This window comes from Triplophysa dalaica, chromosome 6 (assembly GCF_015846415.1).
Source record: "Triplophysa dalaica isolate WHDGS20190420 chromosome 6, ASM1584641v1, whole genome shotgun sequence".
Lineage (NCBI taxonomy): Eukaryota > Metazoa > Chordata > Actinopteri > Cypriniformes > Nemacheilidae > Triplophysa > Triplophysa dalaica.
In genome coordinates this window covers 4387500-4406636 of record NC_079547.1, presented here as the reverse complement: position 1 = coordinate 4406636, position 19137 = coordinate 4387500, and the positions used below count along the sequence as shown (strand labels likewise).

Below are 19137 nucleotides of genomic sequence, written 5' to 3'. Positions count from 1 at the left end.
TAAATAAAATAACAATTTACTTCATTTCACATACACACACATATTATATAACACAAACATTTATTTTGGAATCGATTCATCCAGATTAATTGATTTGACAGCACTTATGCTAAAACATAACTCTGCCTACGTATCTTGGACTTCAGGTGCTGTAACATTTTTCACTATAAGATTCAATGGATTGTCGAATGCTGATATGTGGCAGAGTTTTTATCGTTCAAAAGTTTACACAAGCTGTGATTGTGGCAAACTGAGAACTGCTATTAACATTTTCTCACTAGCATCACATTCAACACCCTATTGGACTGAGAGTGCTTAGTCTGACAAGCATTGTAAAAAAACAATCTTCACAGAGAGGATGAAAGGTTCCATTGCGTGAACTCTTTGTCGTTTTCTGCTAATGGACTTGCTGTGTCAGCCGCAGCCACCAAACAAAGCATTTTTTAATCTCCGACTCTTAATTTGATAAGACTTATTTGCATCTGTTCCAGGGTAGCGGTCAAGATGAAAGCGACAGCGGTAATAACGTTTAGCTGGCGTCATCCCTCCCGCTTCCATTGTACTGTAATTACTACCTGCTTTCCTCTCCTACATCATTTGCATTTGCCACTAATGATATTGTGAGCACGGCTTTGATGTTTGATTGAATTAAATAGGAAACAGTTATTAAGTTGATTGATATCAGAGATGTTTAAAAAGAACCGGCAAGTCAGAGAGGAGTTCAGAAATGTGCTCCTTTGCAGTGTAATTAGGCCTTTGCAGGGGGTTGAAGCGCAGGGTCATTTTAGGGGAGATTTACGGCAGTGTCATAATTTAAGACAGGGGTTCCCAAACTTTTCTATTCTTAATTTATCGCCTGAAAAATAATCTGCGTGCACATATGGAAATGTTTAACGTAGTGCGGTTACTTGCTTGCTGCACCTAACGTGACGTAATCACCATTGGGCTCATGATCGAGGGGGAGAAAATTCCAAAGGCTGATGGCTTTTTATTTGCATGGTTTTATTTTTTACTCAACTGCTTTTTTATGTTTTGTTACTCTTATTGATCAAATTCCCTATTCCTTATAAAAAAAAGATTTCTGGAAATCATCTTGCGTCCCCAATTTATCAGTTCAAAAGCCTATAAGCAAGAGTAAACATTTGTATTGGTTATGTTTCTAGTAAATAATAATTAATCACATTTAAATAGTGCTTTTGAGGGTACAGAAAGCACTTTACATCGAAGGGGGGATCTCCTCAACCACCACCAATGTGCAGCATCCACCTGGATACATAATTCTTCATCATAACATACGTTTTTTTATCTGAGGTACTAAAAAGGTCTTCACATGTTAGCAAGCCAGTTTAAGGTATGCTATGCTAGCAAGCTAATCAGTTGAACTTTCTAACTGAAGACTCAAATGTAAATGTTCGAAACGGCATCAGATATTTAATGCGATTCTTTTTTAAAGTATTTTCATGGTTAAGTCTAAAGTACACAGAGAGTGAGCTGTCTGTTAGCATTCCAATTTGCTTTAATAGCTTGACCAGCATATAACCTTGAAGTATGCAGAACCTTTGGTCATGGGCACTCTGTGTCATACATATGGATCTGTATAATAAAATGTTAGTTCGATGGAATAACACAAACTGCACAAAGTTGCGTTTTGCATGTTCAGTGTAGTAATCCTTTGCCATTTTGTAGAAATGTTTCCTTGGCATATTAAAAGCCAACTCCTTGATGTCTGACCGTGAGATGTTTTTGATGTTTTCACCCTGAGACTATTTCTTAATAATTCCGTCTCCAATTTAAAACACAAAAACTTTAGTTTTAAATGAAATATACTAATATGTTTGAACGATTACATTTTTGTTAATTTGACATTTAAGCATTGAGATCAAAAGATTTGTAAGGTCAAGAGCAGCATTTCACTCAACTCTCCCTTAATATCGAAATGGTTTTATATGCCAAGATGTACGTCTGATGTAGTAAAAAAATTAATTTGTAATTTAAATAGAAAAATCTGCCAGCCAAACACTTCAGCCATTTGAAGTCATCATCTGATTGGTTGAATTTCACAGGATTTTCGGGAGACATTCGATTTTGCGTTCTTTAACGGCCCGCCTGGAAACAACACAAAGCCGTCTGATCTAAGAAGTCAGCTGTCGCGTTTAAACAGTTGCAATAAGAATTTATCACGCTCGACTTATTCTTAATTATGCGAGGTTCATGGCTTAAACTTATAATCATTGTTGTTGCTGTTTACTTTTGACACGTTTTGACATGTACCCTGTTACTGCGGGGACATTTCCACGCCTCTAAACATGACGCGGCAAAAAACAAAATATGACTGGTGCTTGACCTGTCAGTCAAATTACCTCTTGGGCGGGCCTTGGCCAAAGAAAACAGCGAAAGTTCCCAGACCTTCAGTATGCTACGCGGGACTAAGATTACACACAGTACATACATTTTTAATTGTAGAACATTTTAAGAGAGCACCACTAAAAAGTTGTGGACAGCCATTGGAATGGCTTGGGGATCCAGATGGAATAGGAATCTACGGGGGTTTGAATCTTACAGCGGGGCTGGTTTAATTTGACCATCTGTTGGGGCTTCTCTTTAAATCACTCTGGAGTCGTATTGGATTGGGTTTTCAGTTAGTATCACTATAAGGATTTAGAGGTTTTGGAATGATGTTCCTGCTACCGCTTGCGGTCTTCCTGTGGGGGCTCTGGTGCCTTTGATGGAAATGGCATGTTCTGCTCTTTAAGTAACAGTGTGTCTCCCCCTCCTCAGCTGTCCATGCTGTTCACCGAGGAGTGCGATAAGGTTCGAGACTTGATGCACGTTCACTCGTTCAGCTATGACTTCCACCTGCGTGTGGTGCATCAGTACCTGGTGGGGTGTCACATGACCCTGCGGCAGGGATACCAGCTCACCGGCTTTCTGGAGGATTTCATCGCACATCACCCAGATATACCCAAATTTGGTCGCAACCATGTTTTCCAGGGTGAGTTTGTTTAACAACATCCAATAAGCTTAAAGGGATAGTTCACCCACTCATCATTTATTCACCCTCATGTCATTCAAAATGTATGTTTATATCATGTATTAGGATGTTTTTCAATATCGACGGGGATGATCACCGCACATCAGCTGTACAATTACATCACCGATCACGCTGGTACATATGGGATGAAACCCCTGCGCATGTCTAAGGCTGCAGTTACCACCGACAACAAAAAAGGGGCGCCAAGCTCAGACCAGCATGAGTATGCGCTGGTAGCTTTGTGGAACAGGTAATCTTGGTAGTCTCTTGATCTGAAGAGATGATTATTTCCTATGCTAGTAGCTATTGTAATAGAAATATTATCATTTAGCTCCGGCTCTTACAAAGACCTCGAAGGTTTACAACACCATGACGATTTTGACGTGTCGCTGCTCGTGTGTCATAATGCTGCTCCGTTTGAAGAGCAGTCCGAGGGAGAGAGACATTTGCTCAGGTTTGCACAGCCCCAAACAACCCCTTAAGACCCCTTAAACAAAATATCCAACATAACAATTGTGAAATGTGAATATACGCAATGAGGTCAGTTTTGTTTTCTTCTGTTTGTAATTTTTTGTCTCAGGTTGGGTTTTTACGTGATTATGACCAGTCAGAGAGAACTCTTCCCCCGTTTGACCGCCGACATGCGGCGCTTTAAGAAGCTTCCACAGATCTATCGTGACCCCAGTGACCTCAGCGGCCGCGCCGCTAATGAACGAATGGACTCGGGCAGCGTGGTGGCGAGGGAGTCCGAACTGGACCTGTGGGAGGACACGACCACTCCCGTCACCCCTGCGACCAGCCCCGAGTCTCAGCCAACGGAGTCTCTCCCGTCTGAGGGTCAGAGCGAGGACTCTCACGGGCTCTTCTACCTGTCTCCTCTCTTCCCTCTGTTGAACTCTGAAGTGATGACAGCGAGGAGGCAGATTCAGAGCAGCGTGGAGCAGGCCATGGGACACTGCCGCAGGGACAATCTGTGGAGGAGGCTGTTTCACGGGGAGCATTTGGCTCTGGATAAACTCAAACTCAGCAGGCTGGCTTTCAGTGAACTGGAGGAGCTGCTGAATGCCGTGCAGAGCCGATCCGTTTCTGAAATCGACCCGCAGCTGGTATGTAAACACACCACATACTTTATGCTTTCCTCCACCTCTGAGAACATCTTTTATGTCCAGATTTCTGTTTCCTTTCTCCTCACCGTGCTTTGGCAGGCAACTCCACAAAAGGGGATGAAACTTTTATAAAGCACCAAATTGTTTGAAACTGCATGCTGGACCTTAGGTCTGGGTTTATGAAGGAGTAGCTCTACCATTGCAAGCAACACAAATATCATAAGTTTGAATCCTAATGAACACACATACTGATAGAAAATGTATAGCTTGAATGCACTGTCAGTTGTTTTTGAGAAAAGTGTTTGCCAGAAGCTTAAATCTAGCCACCTTTACGCCGAGTTCATTTGATTTTACATAATAGCGCTAGTATATCAATATAACATATCTGAGTTTATGTAAAATACACAAAATTTGTAAAAACTTCTTTTAACTGTGCTTACTGAAGTATGACGTAAGATATCAGACTGCTGGAAGCTGCATGGCATTCTGTTTTCGCTGCGGTTTATTCAAGATGCTCTGACGATTAGTGCATTCGTTTGATAGGTGTTTGAATGCAAGCATGCTAATGCGCGACTCTTCGGGGAAAACCTGCTCCTTACTCATCAGCAGACTGCAATAAACATCAGCTCATTAGTGCCTTTTAAAATTACACTGCCTTCCTTATTTACGCTTTAAATCATCCCTTGTGGATCAACATGCACACACAGATTCACACTGTCTGTCCTTCGCCAACAGGGCGCTTGTGCGTGACCCGATTACACAGCAGCTGTTAAATGCAACGTTTCTGCCAATAAAACTCACTGTGTTTGCCAGCGTCTTGGCATATTTGCCTTTAGAAAAGAGTTTCTTATAACATTCGTCTGGTCATAACATGTTTTACTGTGATTCTTATCCTGTATTGCACAGACTTTAACCCTTAAGCCTGGAGTATAGTTCCCTTTTTACTGGGACAGCGTACAGTGCGCGTGACGCAAATTTCGTCATCAGAAAAGCACGCGCACCACCAGAATTTTGTCACTTCGCATATACAGCATAGACTATATAAAATATAAACGTAGTGTCTGTGACGCCACCCGTAGGTTTCTGATGAGCAGTTTTGAAGCTTAAAGTGGGCAGAGCCAGCCGTCGCCATTTTAGATACGCGTCACTCACGGATTATCGAAAATGGGCAAAGAGGCGGGACGTGGTTGGAGCCGAGCTAAAATTAGTTATATAGACCAAAAATGTTTTTGTACTAGGCTGTAAACATGTTTTTATCTCTCTCTTTCGGAGCCAGTCTCTGGCGGCCAGTCGATGAATTTAATTTAAGTCACTTTTGTGTTGGCTTCACGAGAGAGATCGGAAGATTTCTCCTTGGTATAAAGTACACGCAGGTTGGGCATGCGCATTCCATTTCTTGCACTAGCAACCAGGTGGCAACCACGTCCTGGGAGCATCAATTCAATGTAGTTGAAGAAAACCTGACCCCCGTAGGCCCGGAGAGATATTGCAAAATGTCGTAATGCGCATGCGTCAAAACCAGTGTGTACACGTATGAGTCAAAAAGCATTATAATTGGCAAGGCTGTGTGTTCTGCTGTACGCGTACACCTAAAAAACAAAGTTCCCACAGGCTTTAGAGAGCATGTAAATTCTTGATTATTTTATTAAAAAAACTCACTTTACTTATTATTTTCAGATATATGAAAAGTTGTATTATTCAATATTTCACAAAAAAAACATGCAAAAAAACCTACCCAAAAAAAACCCTACCAGAGAACATTCTGTCATAGTTATTTATAGGCTATTTAAAAAAAATACCCTGCAATGTTCTGGGAACGCCGTGTTCTGGTTGCAAAATAATAACCATCATGGAGCGTTCTGTAGAAGTTATTTTTAGGTCATTTAAAAAAAAAACATCCTGCAACGTTCTGGTAATGTTATTTTATGGTTACAAAAATAAAACCTCAAAAGAGCATTCGTACAATATTAACCAAAAGCGAAACAAGAACTATCGTTAGAGGAACGTTCTGTGTTTGCTGGGTCCCATAAACTCATAAACATACCCACTGTAGTTTTATGTACTGTAGTTTTCATAATTGCTCATGACAATAAGTAATATCAGAATGCTAATTTTGTGAAGAGCGTGGAGAGACTTTGTATTGGCTGTGAAGAGCAGGGACATCTGTGACTGAAGTACTAATCGTCCTCAGCACCTTCCTCTTATCCTCCACCTTCAGGATTTCTAGAGTTGTATTGGCATCTCCTCCCCATCTCTCCACACTTCATCTCTGCCTCTCAAAAACGCATTGATCTAAACTCAGTGAGAATCAGAAGCGATGTTTCCCCCTCCCACAAGCCGACCCCACCTGTGGCACGCCCCGCATGAGGCCTGCCAACCTGTAAATGTGTTTATGTTCTAAAGCTGTAGCCACTGAGAGCTGTGATTTCCCCCCGTGAAGATCTGTCAATCAAAACCTGCATTCAGTGTGGTGTCATTTCTTCTGTTTTCCGCACACTGCTTCCCTTCACAGTAGCAGAACTGCTTAGTCAGTGTTGCCGAGCCGGGCGGCTCCTGTGCTACCGCTGCTAATGCTAATCCGAGCGTTTGGATGATGTATACCGCTGTCAAACCAATACAAGTAGAGACGTGCTCCCCCTGAGATGTGAGACCGGGAGAAAGTTACCGCAAATTACATCTTTTTAAAAATTTACATCAGGTCACAGACGCAATATGAAACCAGCTGTGTCAACAGCTTCCTCAATGACTTCCAGTATGAAATCAAATACGAACGTAATAATGGGTTTGGCACACTCAGCGGCTTTGAAATAATGTTCCACTGTAGCTGGATTATTCTAGAACCCTTTTAAAACGTTTAAGTAAACTCTTTAACACAAATTAGAAGTTAATTTACGCACTTCTATGTCACATGAGATTTTTCCATGTAACACTAGCAGGTTATTCAAAGAATTTACTTTTATTCATTTAGCAGATGCTTTTATCCAAAACAACTTGAGTGCCTTTAACACATCTAAGTATTCACACTCATTTATAATGTTTCCCTTCACCATACGGCTGCAATCTCATCAACTGCAGTGCACAGTGAGATCACTTGTGTCTGCTCTCCTCTAACTGTCGCGATTGTGTTACAGGACTGTTTCCTGAACATGAGTCCTGCCTGGTACCAGACGCTCATCAAAGTTCTGCTCTCGCGCTTCCCACAAAACTGCAGGCATTTTAAAGACGACGGTGGGATTCAGTATCTGGTAAGAGATGTGGTGCCTTACCCAAAACATGCACCAAGGATTATTATCTGTATATATTATCTCTGAAATACTATCAGAAAACCATTCAGCATTGCCAAATGAAATGCAAAACAGATTTTTTTGTGCCAGCAGTCAGACAAACAGATGGGCCGGCCCAGACTTACATTGATTGAGCCAATGTTGTTGTGTGAGGCTGGACAGAATGTTTTAATAGCACTAATGAGTTCTGTCCAGATGAACTTAACAATGATTTATGAATGGACCGGTGGGACTCATAGCTGTCTACATATTAAACAAATATATAAGAAAGTATCTGTATGTGGAAAAAGTGACACATTGCAGATTTAAGTATTTGGTCCACGAACTCACTTTTCTTTGGTTCATGAAGTAAATCCAGTGTTACAATTCCCACCTAACAGATTCTACTAAATGTTGATCACATGAGATTTTAATCAAGTTGGGTTTCAAAATTAGTTCCTGTAAAAACATGAATAAAGACACCAAACATGCAGAATTTTTGCTGTTTTTTTATTAGTCAAAACCCGAATATTCTCTCAACTTTGCAGTACCAGCTTGCCCCTTGATATATTACATAATACTCCGTAAATTTTTTATGCCAGTTTTTTGTGCTTGACTTTTGATCTTTGCTTGCAGCTATATTTAGTGCCATTTGCCACTAACCCATTTTGAACAAACCTCTTATTGCGAGTGTTACATTTTTGGATTGAAGGAAAGATTCCCTAATCATGTGACTTGAGTAGAAATGTGTTGTTACTTCTAAGCAATCAGACATATTTTATTCTAACAGGCTGACTTTTTATTGGAAGAACTCATTGAATTTAATGGGAAAGGAAAAGCAACGTTTAGAATGAAGTGTCTTGACTTCTTTATGTCCCAGTAAAGCACAAGAATGGATGTGTTAATGACACCTCACTGACTCGAGACAAAAGAACAGGAACATAAGATAATCGCTGCAGAACTGGATGTGAGAAGAGATTCATAAATGTTTACAGGGAATAATCATCACATCGATCCACAGGTCTGAAGATAATGTCTTCACACGAAGTACTACAAACATACCTACTGTATTAGCGTCCACAGCAAAGGAAGATCCCATTTTTATTGTGAACTCAAAGGGAACGTGATTGGCTGTCAGTGTTTCATTGTTCCTTAGCTGGAAAAAATGCATCCCAGTGTTTGCGATGATAACCTGAGTTTGATTCCCACCTCGAAGGTCCTTTGCCGATATGCCCAACACTTTTCTGTCTGCTCTCTACTATCCTGTCCCATCAAAGACACAAAACCTGGGAAATTGAGTTAAACGTAACCATGAAAGAAACAATTTAAGAATTATGATTTGTAAATGATGTTTATTCACTCCTTATTTTTCAGGCTGTTCTGAACCAGAAGTTCACCGACTGTTTTGTTCTGGTGTTCCTCGATGCCCAGGCAGGAAAAACGGTGAGTTCTTAAATATTTCCCTGGCACAGACTTTAAACAGACTGCAACATTTTGAGAAGTTACTTGAATAAGTTGAGAATTCATTCGGGTAAACACGGTTACGACACAGTCCGGGCATTCTCTCCCATTCATAAGTGAAAATTTTTGGTGAATTTTAACTTTCATTTAAGAGCACTTTGACAAAGTTTCATAAATATTCATGCACTATAATATCACTGCTGTCCTTCTGAAACCTTGTGTCTCTATATTTTATATTATATTTTTTAATATGAGTATTTACTACTTAGATCGGTTTTGTAACTGACATTATCAAAATTTATACAGGTTATGAACAATCTGAGGGTAAATGATGGCAGAATTTTCACTTTAATCAGCCTTTATGTTACCTTACTAATAATATATATTAAAATTGCTTGTCAACTTTGACAACACAGTATTTAATCATTTAAAAAGTGATTTTTACTTTTTCCTGGAAAAAAGCAAATTTGGACATCCCAGGTTTGGAAAGGACAGCGACGATATTTTGATTGATTTGTTTAGCCGGTAGCAGCACATTCAGATATAAGTTAGATGTAGAGAGCCTGTCTGGTTTACTAAAACATGTACTCAATAATAAACATGTTTTGATGCCGGCAGTAAGCTCATGTTTTCACTCCCTCTTCCCTTCCGCTCTCAAGAGTTTGAAGGTGGTTTTCAGGGAGCCGTTACCCGCACAGAGCCAGCCGAGCAGCAGCCCCCCTCCACAGCTGGTCTCCATGTACCACCATCTGGAGTCTGTCATCAACACAGCGTGCTACAACCTCTGGACTGGTCTACTGTAAACCTGCGTGTTTGTTAAAGTTAAGTCCACCGGCAGGCTCTGTCGAAATAACACAGGTTAACAGAAGTGCGTTAAAGCAGTCGGTTCTGATATGAAATCATTGTGCCTCCTGGCAGAGACGCTCGGATCAGGCCGCCAGTCACCTTCCTGAACGCGTCCCGTGTGTTTAATGTGCGTCGAGTCGCCCGGCACATTGCCTTTAAAGCAATTAAATCGCCCACGTCTCGTACAGAAATGCAGCTAAATTGTCTGCCCTGTTGATTCGAGGGCGATTAGTCGGTGGGTGGGTATTGGCGCATGAAAACGCTTTGCCAAAGCCATCGTGTGTTTTTGTGTATTTCATCTCTTCTCGGTTGCCGATGGGAAAGTTGTGTTGTGATTCACTAGGCCGTGTGTGTTAGATCCTGCTCACAACCAGTTAGTTGATTCTCATCCCATAGTTATGCTTCATAATTGTCTGTACTGCCATTTTATCACCCTGGAAGTGCCTTTAATTGTATTTCTTTATGATGTTGAAGGCAGACGTTTGTTTACAGCACTACCCCACAACATCTGTGACAAAATGATGCTGCGATTGTAGAATGACATGCACGTCGCGTGAAGGAAACTAAATGTATCGGGCTGTTTTTAAGCTCCTGTAATTGAAAAAACTGAGGTGAATGAAAATGTGTTTTATTGTTTTCTGTAAGCACACTGGACTCATTCTCAATGATGTGAGAATCTTTCATTTCATTTCAAATTTCTAAAGCTGTTGAATTATGTACATTATGTATATAGAGACAGATTTGTAAGAGAACTGCTCAACAATAAATCTTAAATTAAAACGTTTAAGTGATTTTCTTTAAAGTTAAAATGAATGTTACGACGTTACAGAACATCATACACAAATGACATCGATGTAACTGTGGGAATTTGCTTTTCACTTTTATGTTCGAGATTTTATTTTTTATACAAGGTGTCAATTGAAAAACACAAATGCTTAGCGTGAAACATCACAAGACCTTCAAAGTGATATTAGTCCTTGTGGCTGTTCCAGTATCTTTTCACCCAGTCCAGACCTGCTTCTGTAGAGCCTGAAGAACCATAATATTCAACATGAGTAAAGTCAAGAATGACATTCTGACACCAAACCATAAGATAAGAACCCCAGACTAACTCATAACTTGTCAAATAATGGGAAAAACACATTAACTAATGCTACTATAATTGATAGATTAGATACAAATAATAATACATAATGTACATTAAGCTGTGATCTGGACTCTGACGTGTGAATCTTTAAATGCATATAATGAATAAATGCAAAAATAGCTTTTTAGTGCATGTCAGTACTTACGCTGTGGTTTATATTCACAGCCGATATAATCCCGATAGCCCAGTTCCTCCAGAAGTTTAAAGAGGTAAGAGAAATTCACCTCTCCATCACTGTCAGGTTCGTGACGGTCAGGGACTTGAGCAATCTGGATGTGACCTGCAACAAAACCATAAGAAGTCCACTGACACAATGACTGACACTTTTGCTGTTTCTGGCCCAGATCTATGCTAGGATCTATGGATATTATGATATTGTTTGTTAAAACAATAACCGTGAGCAAAGTAAAATCTAGAACACTTAAATAATCCCTTTTCAAGTCCTCTAGACATGATGTAAGGGGTAATGACCATTCAGCGGTTTGTATCGGAAAATAAACCCTGACAGGACGATCAGGTCTTGTTTCAGCTGACTGTACATAATACAGCATTAAATATATACTCAAAGGCTTGCCCTATTGGACACATATCTGAGAGATTGATGATCACTAAAATCATCAATTAAAGAATATAGTTATGTATTTTTCCAAAAAGTAGTATTATGATAAATAAACAAATCCAATTTATTTTCATAAGGTTTATGGCGTAATCGTACATAATCTGGTGCATAAATGTGCAAAAATATATGTTTATGTAATCTTTCATCAAAATATAATAACTGAGCACGGCTTGTCTCCGGGCAGTCCAAAAAAATAGTAACCAAATATTCCTGATCCAATCAAATCAATTGTCTCTATATGACAGATGTTTGGAGTGATCTGTGACATCATCTCAATAGGAATGTCATTTCAGGGGCGGAGCCAGATATTACATATTTTGACTAAATGTGCGTGCACACCAAGACCAGAATTGTGTGTAATGAAAATGAGCGTGTTATTCTTTACTACAGCTCCCACTCTTACCTGTCAATGGTAAATATTTCCGTATGTTTTGTGTTAAGTTGCCATCCATGATCTGCCAATGGTAGATGTCCTAAAACCACAGAAGACAATTTTATCATTTGAAGATAATATTACTTTTTTCCACTTTGGACTTGATCATGTGATCACTATGGCTTTTGTTTCCTCAGACGCACATCAGATGAGCGCTGGGAATAAGTTACTTCAGCAGTCACAGCTACCGACTGCTGCGTAAAGCTCTCGCTGTCCCAAAACATCATTTATTTAGGTGAGAAATCCAAGAGTGCTGTAAGAAATGTCTTTTTCCTAAAAGGACGACATGCTGCTGTTGGCCTGTTTTATAATTATGTAACTTAAAATACCTTCACGTCATCTCGTTCTTTCTCACTAGTGAGTACAAACACAATGTTCAAGTACCATGAAACACCAGGTAGACAACAGATAGATTCTACTTTCTTGTTAAAGTTTTAGTAGCGCTTGCCAGGAAGTTGTTGTGCGGTTGTAAAAATGTTTTGAGTTGTTGGTAGCGTGTTGATAAGTGTTTCAAATGAAACCATTTGGCAGACACTTTTATCCAAAGTAGCTTACAGTCCATCCAATCAATACATTTGACTATTATGTGTGTTCCCTGGAGATCGAACCCATGATTTTTACTCCTAACTTGCTCTAACAACTTCAGCAAGCTACAGTCAGAGACACATAATGCCATTACTATGTTTATTAAAGGGGTCTAATGGCGCACACGTGTTTTTCTTTGTCTTTGGTGTGTTAGACACATAAAATTTCAAAAATCAAAGTGTTGGAAGAAAAGATGCATTCTATCTAAAAGCAATTGCTTTGGAACCTGATGTTCCAAATATGGTAAGAGGTGATACAGTTCCGTCACACGTTTGCAGTATTCAACCAATCACTGCACACTGGTTCACTGGCCAATCATAGCACACCTTGCTTTTCAGAGCAATGAGCTTTGTTAAAAACCTTCACGTTTCAAAGAGGCGGAGCAAAGAGGAGATACAAACATGCAGGGTGTGTGAAAAATACGGCGTTTTTTATCCTTAAATCGTGTATACACATTGCATTACATTTAAAACGAACGATAATATTTGTTTTAGCCGAGTCATATGACTCATTTAAAGTAAATCAACTGGATCTGTTTGCCTCTTGGATTGCAAGTTGTACGACATAAAATCGTATGTCTTTAAAAAAAGCACACTTTTCCTTAATGGATAAAAAAAAGCTTGAGATGTGTAGAATACAGAACACGTACCATTTGCAGTTTGATGTTGGATTGACCGACTCTCTGTAAAATCACAGCGGCTGTGGAAATTTACATTAAGGAAGAAACCGTAATTTTGAATGAATAAATTCAATATTGTAATTCCGAGAAATAATAGAATAATATATTACCTTGATGAGGGGAGTTCAGGAAATATCTTGCATCTGTTATGCGGGTGTTAATTGGTTCAATCAAGCCAATTATTCTTTCCTACAAAAGGAAAATAGTCGTTTAGTATTAAGACTTTTTCAAACCAAGAACAAAGAAGATAACATTCAAACATCGTTCTAAATTTAAGAGAACAGCAGAATCCAGACCACAACTATAACATGGAAATGAAAAAATTATATTGGTTCAACACAAAACACGAATAAAAAATCATTAGGATAATTAGCATTTTTTTAAGCAGATGAACATTAAAACATTGTCAGCCAATCAAAATCTATCCAAATTTAAAAGACACACGTTTAAAGCGTGAGCTTTTATTAACATAATGTTATTGTCAATTTGTGAAGCACTAATATAGACGGTTTCATCAGACGTCCACACCTTGGTTATAATATAACAATTTATCTTGTATTAATTTTAAATGAATATTACGATTTTATTGTATATTAATAGAATCAAATACAATTTAAGCTACTCAACAGTTATTGATTCTTTGTGGAGGTCTACCGGAAATGATGTTGGGCCACATAACATTTGTTTATGTTGTTGCCACTGAAACAGTCTATATTTAACATTATACAGTACAGTTATCTTTATCATTCTAGGTGTGAAGGGGCCTTTAATCTGTGAAACAGCATATGATGCCCATGAGTGTGTGTTTTATCGGTCGATGTTGCTGTTATACACAAAATTACAAACATTCCCTATTCCAGAGAATGGAGTGTCGCCATTGAAGTGCGGAAAGTTTCATGAGAGTGAGCTGTGAGAGGGAGTGGGTTAATAAATATAATAAAGAAAATAATAAAATCGAGTGAGAAATGGAGCATCTAAAGTGGCATATAAACAATGAAAACATGTTTTACAGGCTGTTTGAAGTACACAGGCAAGGGTGTAATTGTATTTTCGCTGGGATTATATTTGCGGGAAACGATAAATCAGCTCAATGTACCTGCTGCTGTTGATTCTCGTACACAGAAAACATGCTGAACCAAATCAATTATTCATGATTCCACATCGGACATATCAAAGACCCTCAGAAAATATTTGCCATTTATTAGTTCTTGTTTTAACAAGGTGTTAGGTCTAGCAACAATCTTCCTAAACAATCTTGGAAGGGTTTTGTAAAATACACACGGTTTGTTTTTTAGAGCCATGCAGCTTATAGATTCTTTTAACATAACAGTGTTAATACACGTCAGTGTTTAGAGTCAGAGCTGGACTATTGACCCAGACTACAGCGCTCCAGATCCTCAGGCCATGCTGTCATCCTTGACACGTGCACCTCGATCCCCCACCCAAAACAAATCTCATATTTTTTAACCTTCATGTGGTTCAAAACTTGTGAGTGACTCTTTTTTATGTGTTACACAAAAGAAGATATTTTGATAAATGTCTCATTGGTTTTGTTTCTCCATTCAATGGAAGTCAATGGAGGCCAATGTTGTTTGGCTACCGACGTTCTTCAAAATATCTTCTTTTGTGTTCTGCATAAGAAAAATAGTCATACAGGATTGAAATGACATGAGAGTGACAAAATGATGACAGAATTTGAATTACCCACTTTTTCCTCTTGAAGTTTTAATTTGACTATTTTACACGAGAAAACTTAAGAAACTTTATTTTTACATTAAAATAAAAATCAGATTTTTGCCAAGCCACGCATTATAAAGCTGTAAGTGGGGGGGGGGTCACCTTTGAGAGGACACCTGCCGCATGTTTCAGGTTCGCAACGAAAGTGTCCTCCATCTCCATGGCAACAGCGGTGCAATCCGCCCCCGCAGGCACTCTCCCCGCCATCAAGTGGATCCTGAAGAGAAACATTAGCGGAAGTTCGTCTCAGAAGAGGTAAAACGCCCTTAAACATCTGTTGGTCTGCAAAATCGCATCTGATAGAGATGACGAGGTTCCCGTCGGAGGATGTGAATGTTTTAGATAAGACGTTCAGACATCTAGGGCAGAGCTGTACTGTGAGGAAACTATTTTGGTGTATTTGAAACCATTTTAGCAAGCGACGGCATAAACTTTCAAGTCTAGACTTTCATCACGATGTGAACCTTGTGCTTTGTTTCCCGTTATATCGCCTCAGAGTGGGAGGTGATGTTTTATGCTTTACATAATACGGATAGAGCAGTAAAGCGTATGGTAATGATCCACGGTGAATATAAATCAGCCACACGTTATGGCTCTATTATATTTATGTTATGCATTAAATGCATCACCATGTGCCACACAGTGTTACCTTCTGCAGTCCAGGGCTTTGGCGTACCGTACAGCCAGATCCAAACCTCGTCTGAATTCCTGCTCTCTCCCGGGAACAGCACCCAACCCCAAATCTCCATTCTTTAAATCTCCTGAAGGATAAAAATTGCAAAAGAAGCTTGATTTGCATCCCCTGACTGAAAATGTCTGCACTGCAAAGCAGCAAAAGAACGTTTTTTGCCAATATAATCTTTATCAGAAGAAATCAGATGCTACATATGCAATTACATTAGTGTATTACTGTGGTATGTACAGTAGTATCTACGCTATGCTTAATATGTATATTTTGGTCTGCATAGAGAGCACACTGTATTTAAAGGGATAGTTCACCCAAAAATAAACATTCTTTCAGCAGTTAGCTCATGCCATTACACACCTGTTTCACTTTCCTTCTTCTCAAAAACCCAAAAGAAGATATTTTGAAAAATGTCGGTAACCTAAAACATTGGATCCCATTGATTCCTAATGTATGGAGACATTTTTCAAAATAGCGTCTTTTGTGTTCCACGGAGGAAAGAGCCATCAACAGGTTTCAAATGACATGGGAGAGAGCAAATGATAAAATCATTTATTTTCGGGTGAACTATCCTATAAATACCATAAGACAATGTCATCATAGGGGTGTCAATGAATTATGCACAATTTGTTTTTCAGTTTTATTGTGAATTTTACATTGACATTGTGTTTAATTTTTAATATGTGAAATGGAAATTAAATAGAATTAGTTTTTATTGTACATTTCAGCATTTGATCAGTCTGTGTGTGTGTGTGTGTGTGTACCTCCTGTATTTATTCGGGAATAAAGGGATTTGAAATAACTGGTTGGTTTACTGTTCTAAGACTATTCGAGCAGAATTGCATTACATCAGTGTAACTAGTAGATGCTTCCCACATGAGCTGAGAAAGGTCTCACCTGTTCCATTAGACATTTCTCTAGCGGCATATAAAGCATCATTATAACTGTCACCATTGAACTGAACGTTCAGCTATTTCTGTCCATATGAAGAACCCTCCAAAGATGACCTTTAAGTAGCAGATGCAGGAACCAGAGAACCTTTCTTATCTCACTGCATTTGCATCTATCCATCTATCTATCTATCTATCTATCTATCTATCTATCTATCTATCTATCTATCTATCTATCATTCAGTGACTCAATCGTTTTAAGTCCGTTTTCTCTCACCCGGGGGTGTGTTTATGAGCGCAATCTCGAGCCCCGTTTCGTCTTTAACTCTCTTGAGCTCCGTGAGGTCCGAGTCGTAGAGCCACGCCGCCTCGACAGCTTGAAATCCCGCCGAGGCGGCGGCGCGCAGCCGTTGCGCGAACTCTGGGAATTCCGTGAAGAGCCATGAAATATTAGCACTAAACTTCAACGCCGGCATTTAAAACTCTGTAGCAGAACAGACTGGTGCCTATGAACACGTGATAAGAACCTAATGACTAACTGAGGGAACAAGGTCCAGTCGCGTTCATGTTTCACTCTATTGATTATTGCGCGCTCTGAACACGTGCTGAATGTTTACGCTCGCCAGTCTGCTGATCAGTCACGTGACGTGAGTCTGCGCGTGCGCATCAGCGCGCGTCTTTCATACGACAATTTTTTGCCCCACTGGCTTCTTGTGTTTATTTTAATTAGAAATAATAATATATTTCTAAATGTTAATTGTAATATTATCTGTAATTATTTCTTTCATTAAAATACAATCTGTTATAATGATATTATTTTCAAACACCCCTTTTAAAAATTATTGTAGTAAGTGATCATGTTTGCCTCCATTACATAAAGGAAAAATATTCTTTAATTGTCCTGAAAACATACAGTAGTACAATTTACTTGAACCTTCATACTATAAACACTGATAAAGGACCTCCATTTCATCCATAGGTTTTGAATTGGCAATTTTTCACAGATTTTGCAAGCTTTGCCTTTCATGCACTTTCCTCAAAGCTTACAGAAACAGGTGTGTTCACGAAGTCTTTTAAGACACATGCTGGTGGCGAGCCCAATGTGTTTGAGAATGATAACAATGAGGAATGCAGAAAACGCTGAAACTGCAAATCCTTTCTTCTTTTCTGGTGTACATGATATATTGACAGTATTTAAAAAGCCCAGCCAACCTAGAGCTGTGTATCTCACAGAAGTGTATGCACATATTTATCAAACCACCTTTACTGGGATCGTTTGGGGACTGTTTGATATTGTTATTCTGTTTTTTCTTCCCTTCGGAGATTTGGCTTGATCGATTTGTGGATCACAACATGTTTTAACCCTCTTGTATATATTGGCTGTATACTCACTTACATTGTATTTTTTATTGCTGACTTAACAGATAATATATGGCATTGTTGGAATTGAAAGGGTACATTTTTAAGGTAGCTAATACTTTACCTAGCATAGAAAAATATTCTCTTTCACAATAGAACTGCTGTTATGTATAATGTCAACCTTATCACGAAAAAAGTATGTTTTGCCAGCGGTTTTTACTATGGTACAGCACAGATTTTAACATTTGGTGGTTGAAATACCCATGTGAGATCTCTCTTCAAATTTGTAAAGCATTTGTTTTATTTTTAGTGCTTGATTTTTCATAGTCAGGTAAGAGCCATTTTCAGGATTGTCACATCCTTAACCCTACATATTCCACATAAATGGACACATGAAAATGAATATAAAGTAACTATTTTATGTTCTATAAAGAGGCATCCCTTCTCCACTCTATGGGTTTCATTGGTTCAGGATTGTCCATTTTATTTGACTGGACTACTACAAAGGTTGTCGTCTCCCAAAAAACGCATCTTTTTTTGCCACATGACGCATGTTTATTTTTTAAAATATATATTTTTTTCATAGACTGAGATTTTTTGATGTTTAGACTCAACAATCAACAAGGGTTCAGTAAAATATAAACAGATGGTTTAAAGTAATCGTTACAATTTCATTCTCCGAGCATTTTTATGTCACGTCCATAACCAAAATTTCACATCCATAGCTTTGGAATTGCCCATAAGGTTTTTGTAGAGAAAAGCGATATTAATCCTATCATTATTAATGTATACCTTAATTATATTTTAAAGAAACATAAACATATTTAGAAAAGGAATTAAGATACATTTTTGTTTTGCATTGGTACATTCACTAATGCTTTTCTCTCTTATTGTTGCTGGAGCTCTCTGTGACAAGAAACAAGTCTGTTAAAATACTGTGTACAATAGAGAATTCAAATAAACAATTAAAATGCTATTATTTCCTTCTCTCTATATATTGCTTTGTTTTGGGATTTAACGGAAAAATGATTTATGTTGTACTAAAAGCATCTTCTTACCCGGACACCACACTATTATTTGGACATCTAGATCCTTTGTTTATTTTTGAACATGAACGTGAACATGTTTATTTTGTTTAAATAACGGCCTGATGCAACATCCACGTGTGTGTTCACTCCGTGTGTTTAATATTTCATAACTTACTTGTAACCCATGTCCTTTAATGCCACTTGTTTGCTCATTTTGTGACTTTTCATAATAAATGCCATTTAGAATAGACTTTATAGCATGTGTTTT

General features: G+C 38.7%; 2 protein-coding genes across 16 annotated transcripts in view; one reads left to right on the top strand and one right to left on the bottom strand.

Annotated features, from left to right (window-relative positions):
• The window catches only part of szt2 (SZT2 subunit of KICSTOR complex), a 71657-nt gene extending 61490 nt beyond the window's left edge, over nucleotides 1-10167 (top strand). For all 15 annotated transcript variants that reach the window (XM_056749876.1, XM_056749886.1, XM_056749885.1 and 12 more), the window contains 7 exons: nucleotides 2779-2992; nucleotides 3098-3281; nucleotides 3363-3485; nucleotides 3612-4137; nucleotides 7269-7382; nucleotides 8775-8843; nucleotides 9521-10167. In XM_056749876.1, coding sequence (XP_056605854.1) covers nucleotides 2779-2992; nucleotides 3098-3281; nucleotides 3363-3485; nucleotides 3612-4137; nucleotides 7269-7382; nucleotides 8775-8843; nucleotides 9521-9664 — 1374 coding nt within the window. In that variant the 3' untranslated portion in view covers nucleotides 9665-10167. The remainder of the gene's footprint in view (nucleotides 1-2778; nucleotides 2993-3097; nucleotides 3282-3362; nucleotides 3486-3611; nucleotides 4138-7268; nucleotides 7383-8774; nucleotides 8844-9520) is intronic.
• A 152-nt stretch (nucleotides 10168-10319) lies between these two features.
• On the bottom strand, nucleotides 10320-17114 carry hyi (hydroxypyruvate isomerase). The gene is made up of 8 exons (XM_056749894.1): nucleotides 16760-17114; nucleotides 15557-15668; nucleotides 15010-15124; nucleotides 13281-13359; nucleotides 13141-13190; nucleotides 11877-11946; nucleotides 11000-11134; nucleotides 10320-10736 (listed from the first exon to the last, which is right to left on the bottom strand). The coding sequence occupies exons 1-8, from the start codon at nucleotides 16956-16958 to the stop codon at nucleotides 10678-10680; spliced, it is 819 nt and encodes a 272-aa protein (XP_056605872.1). The 5' UTR covers nucleotides 16959-17114; the 3' UTR covers nucleotides 10320-10677.
• Between the last annotated feature and the right edge of the window lie 2023 nt (nucleotides 17115-19137).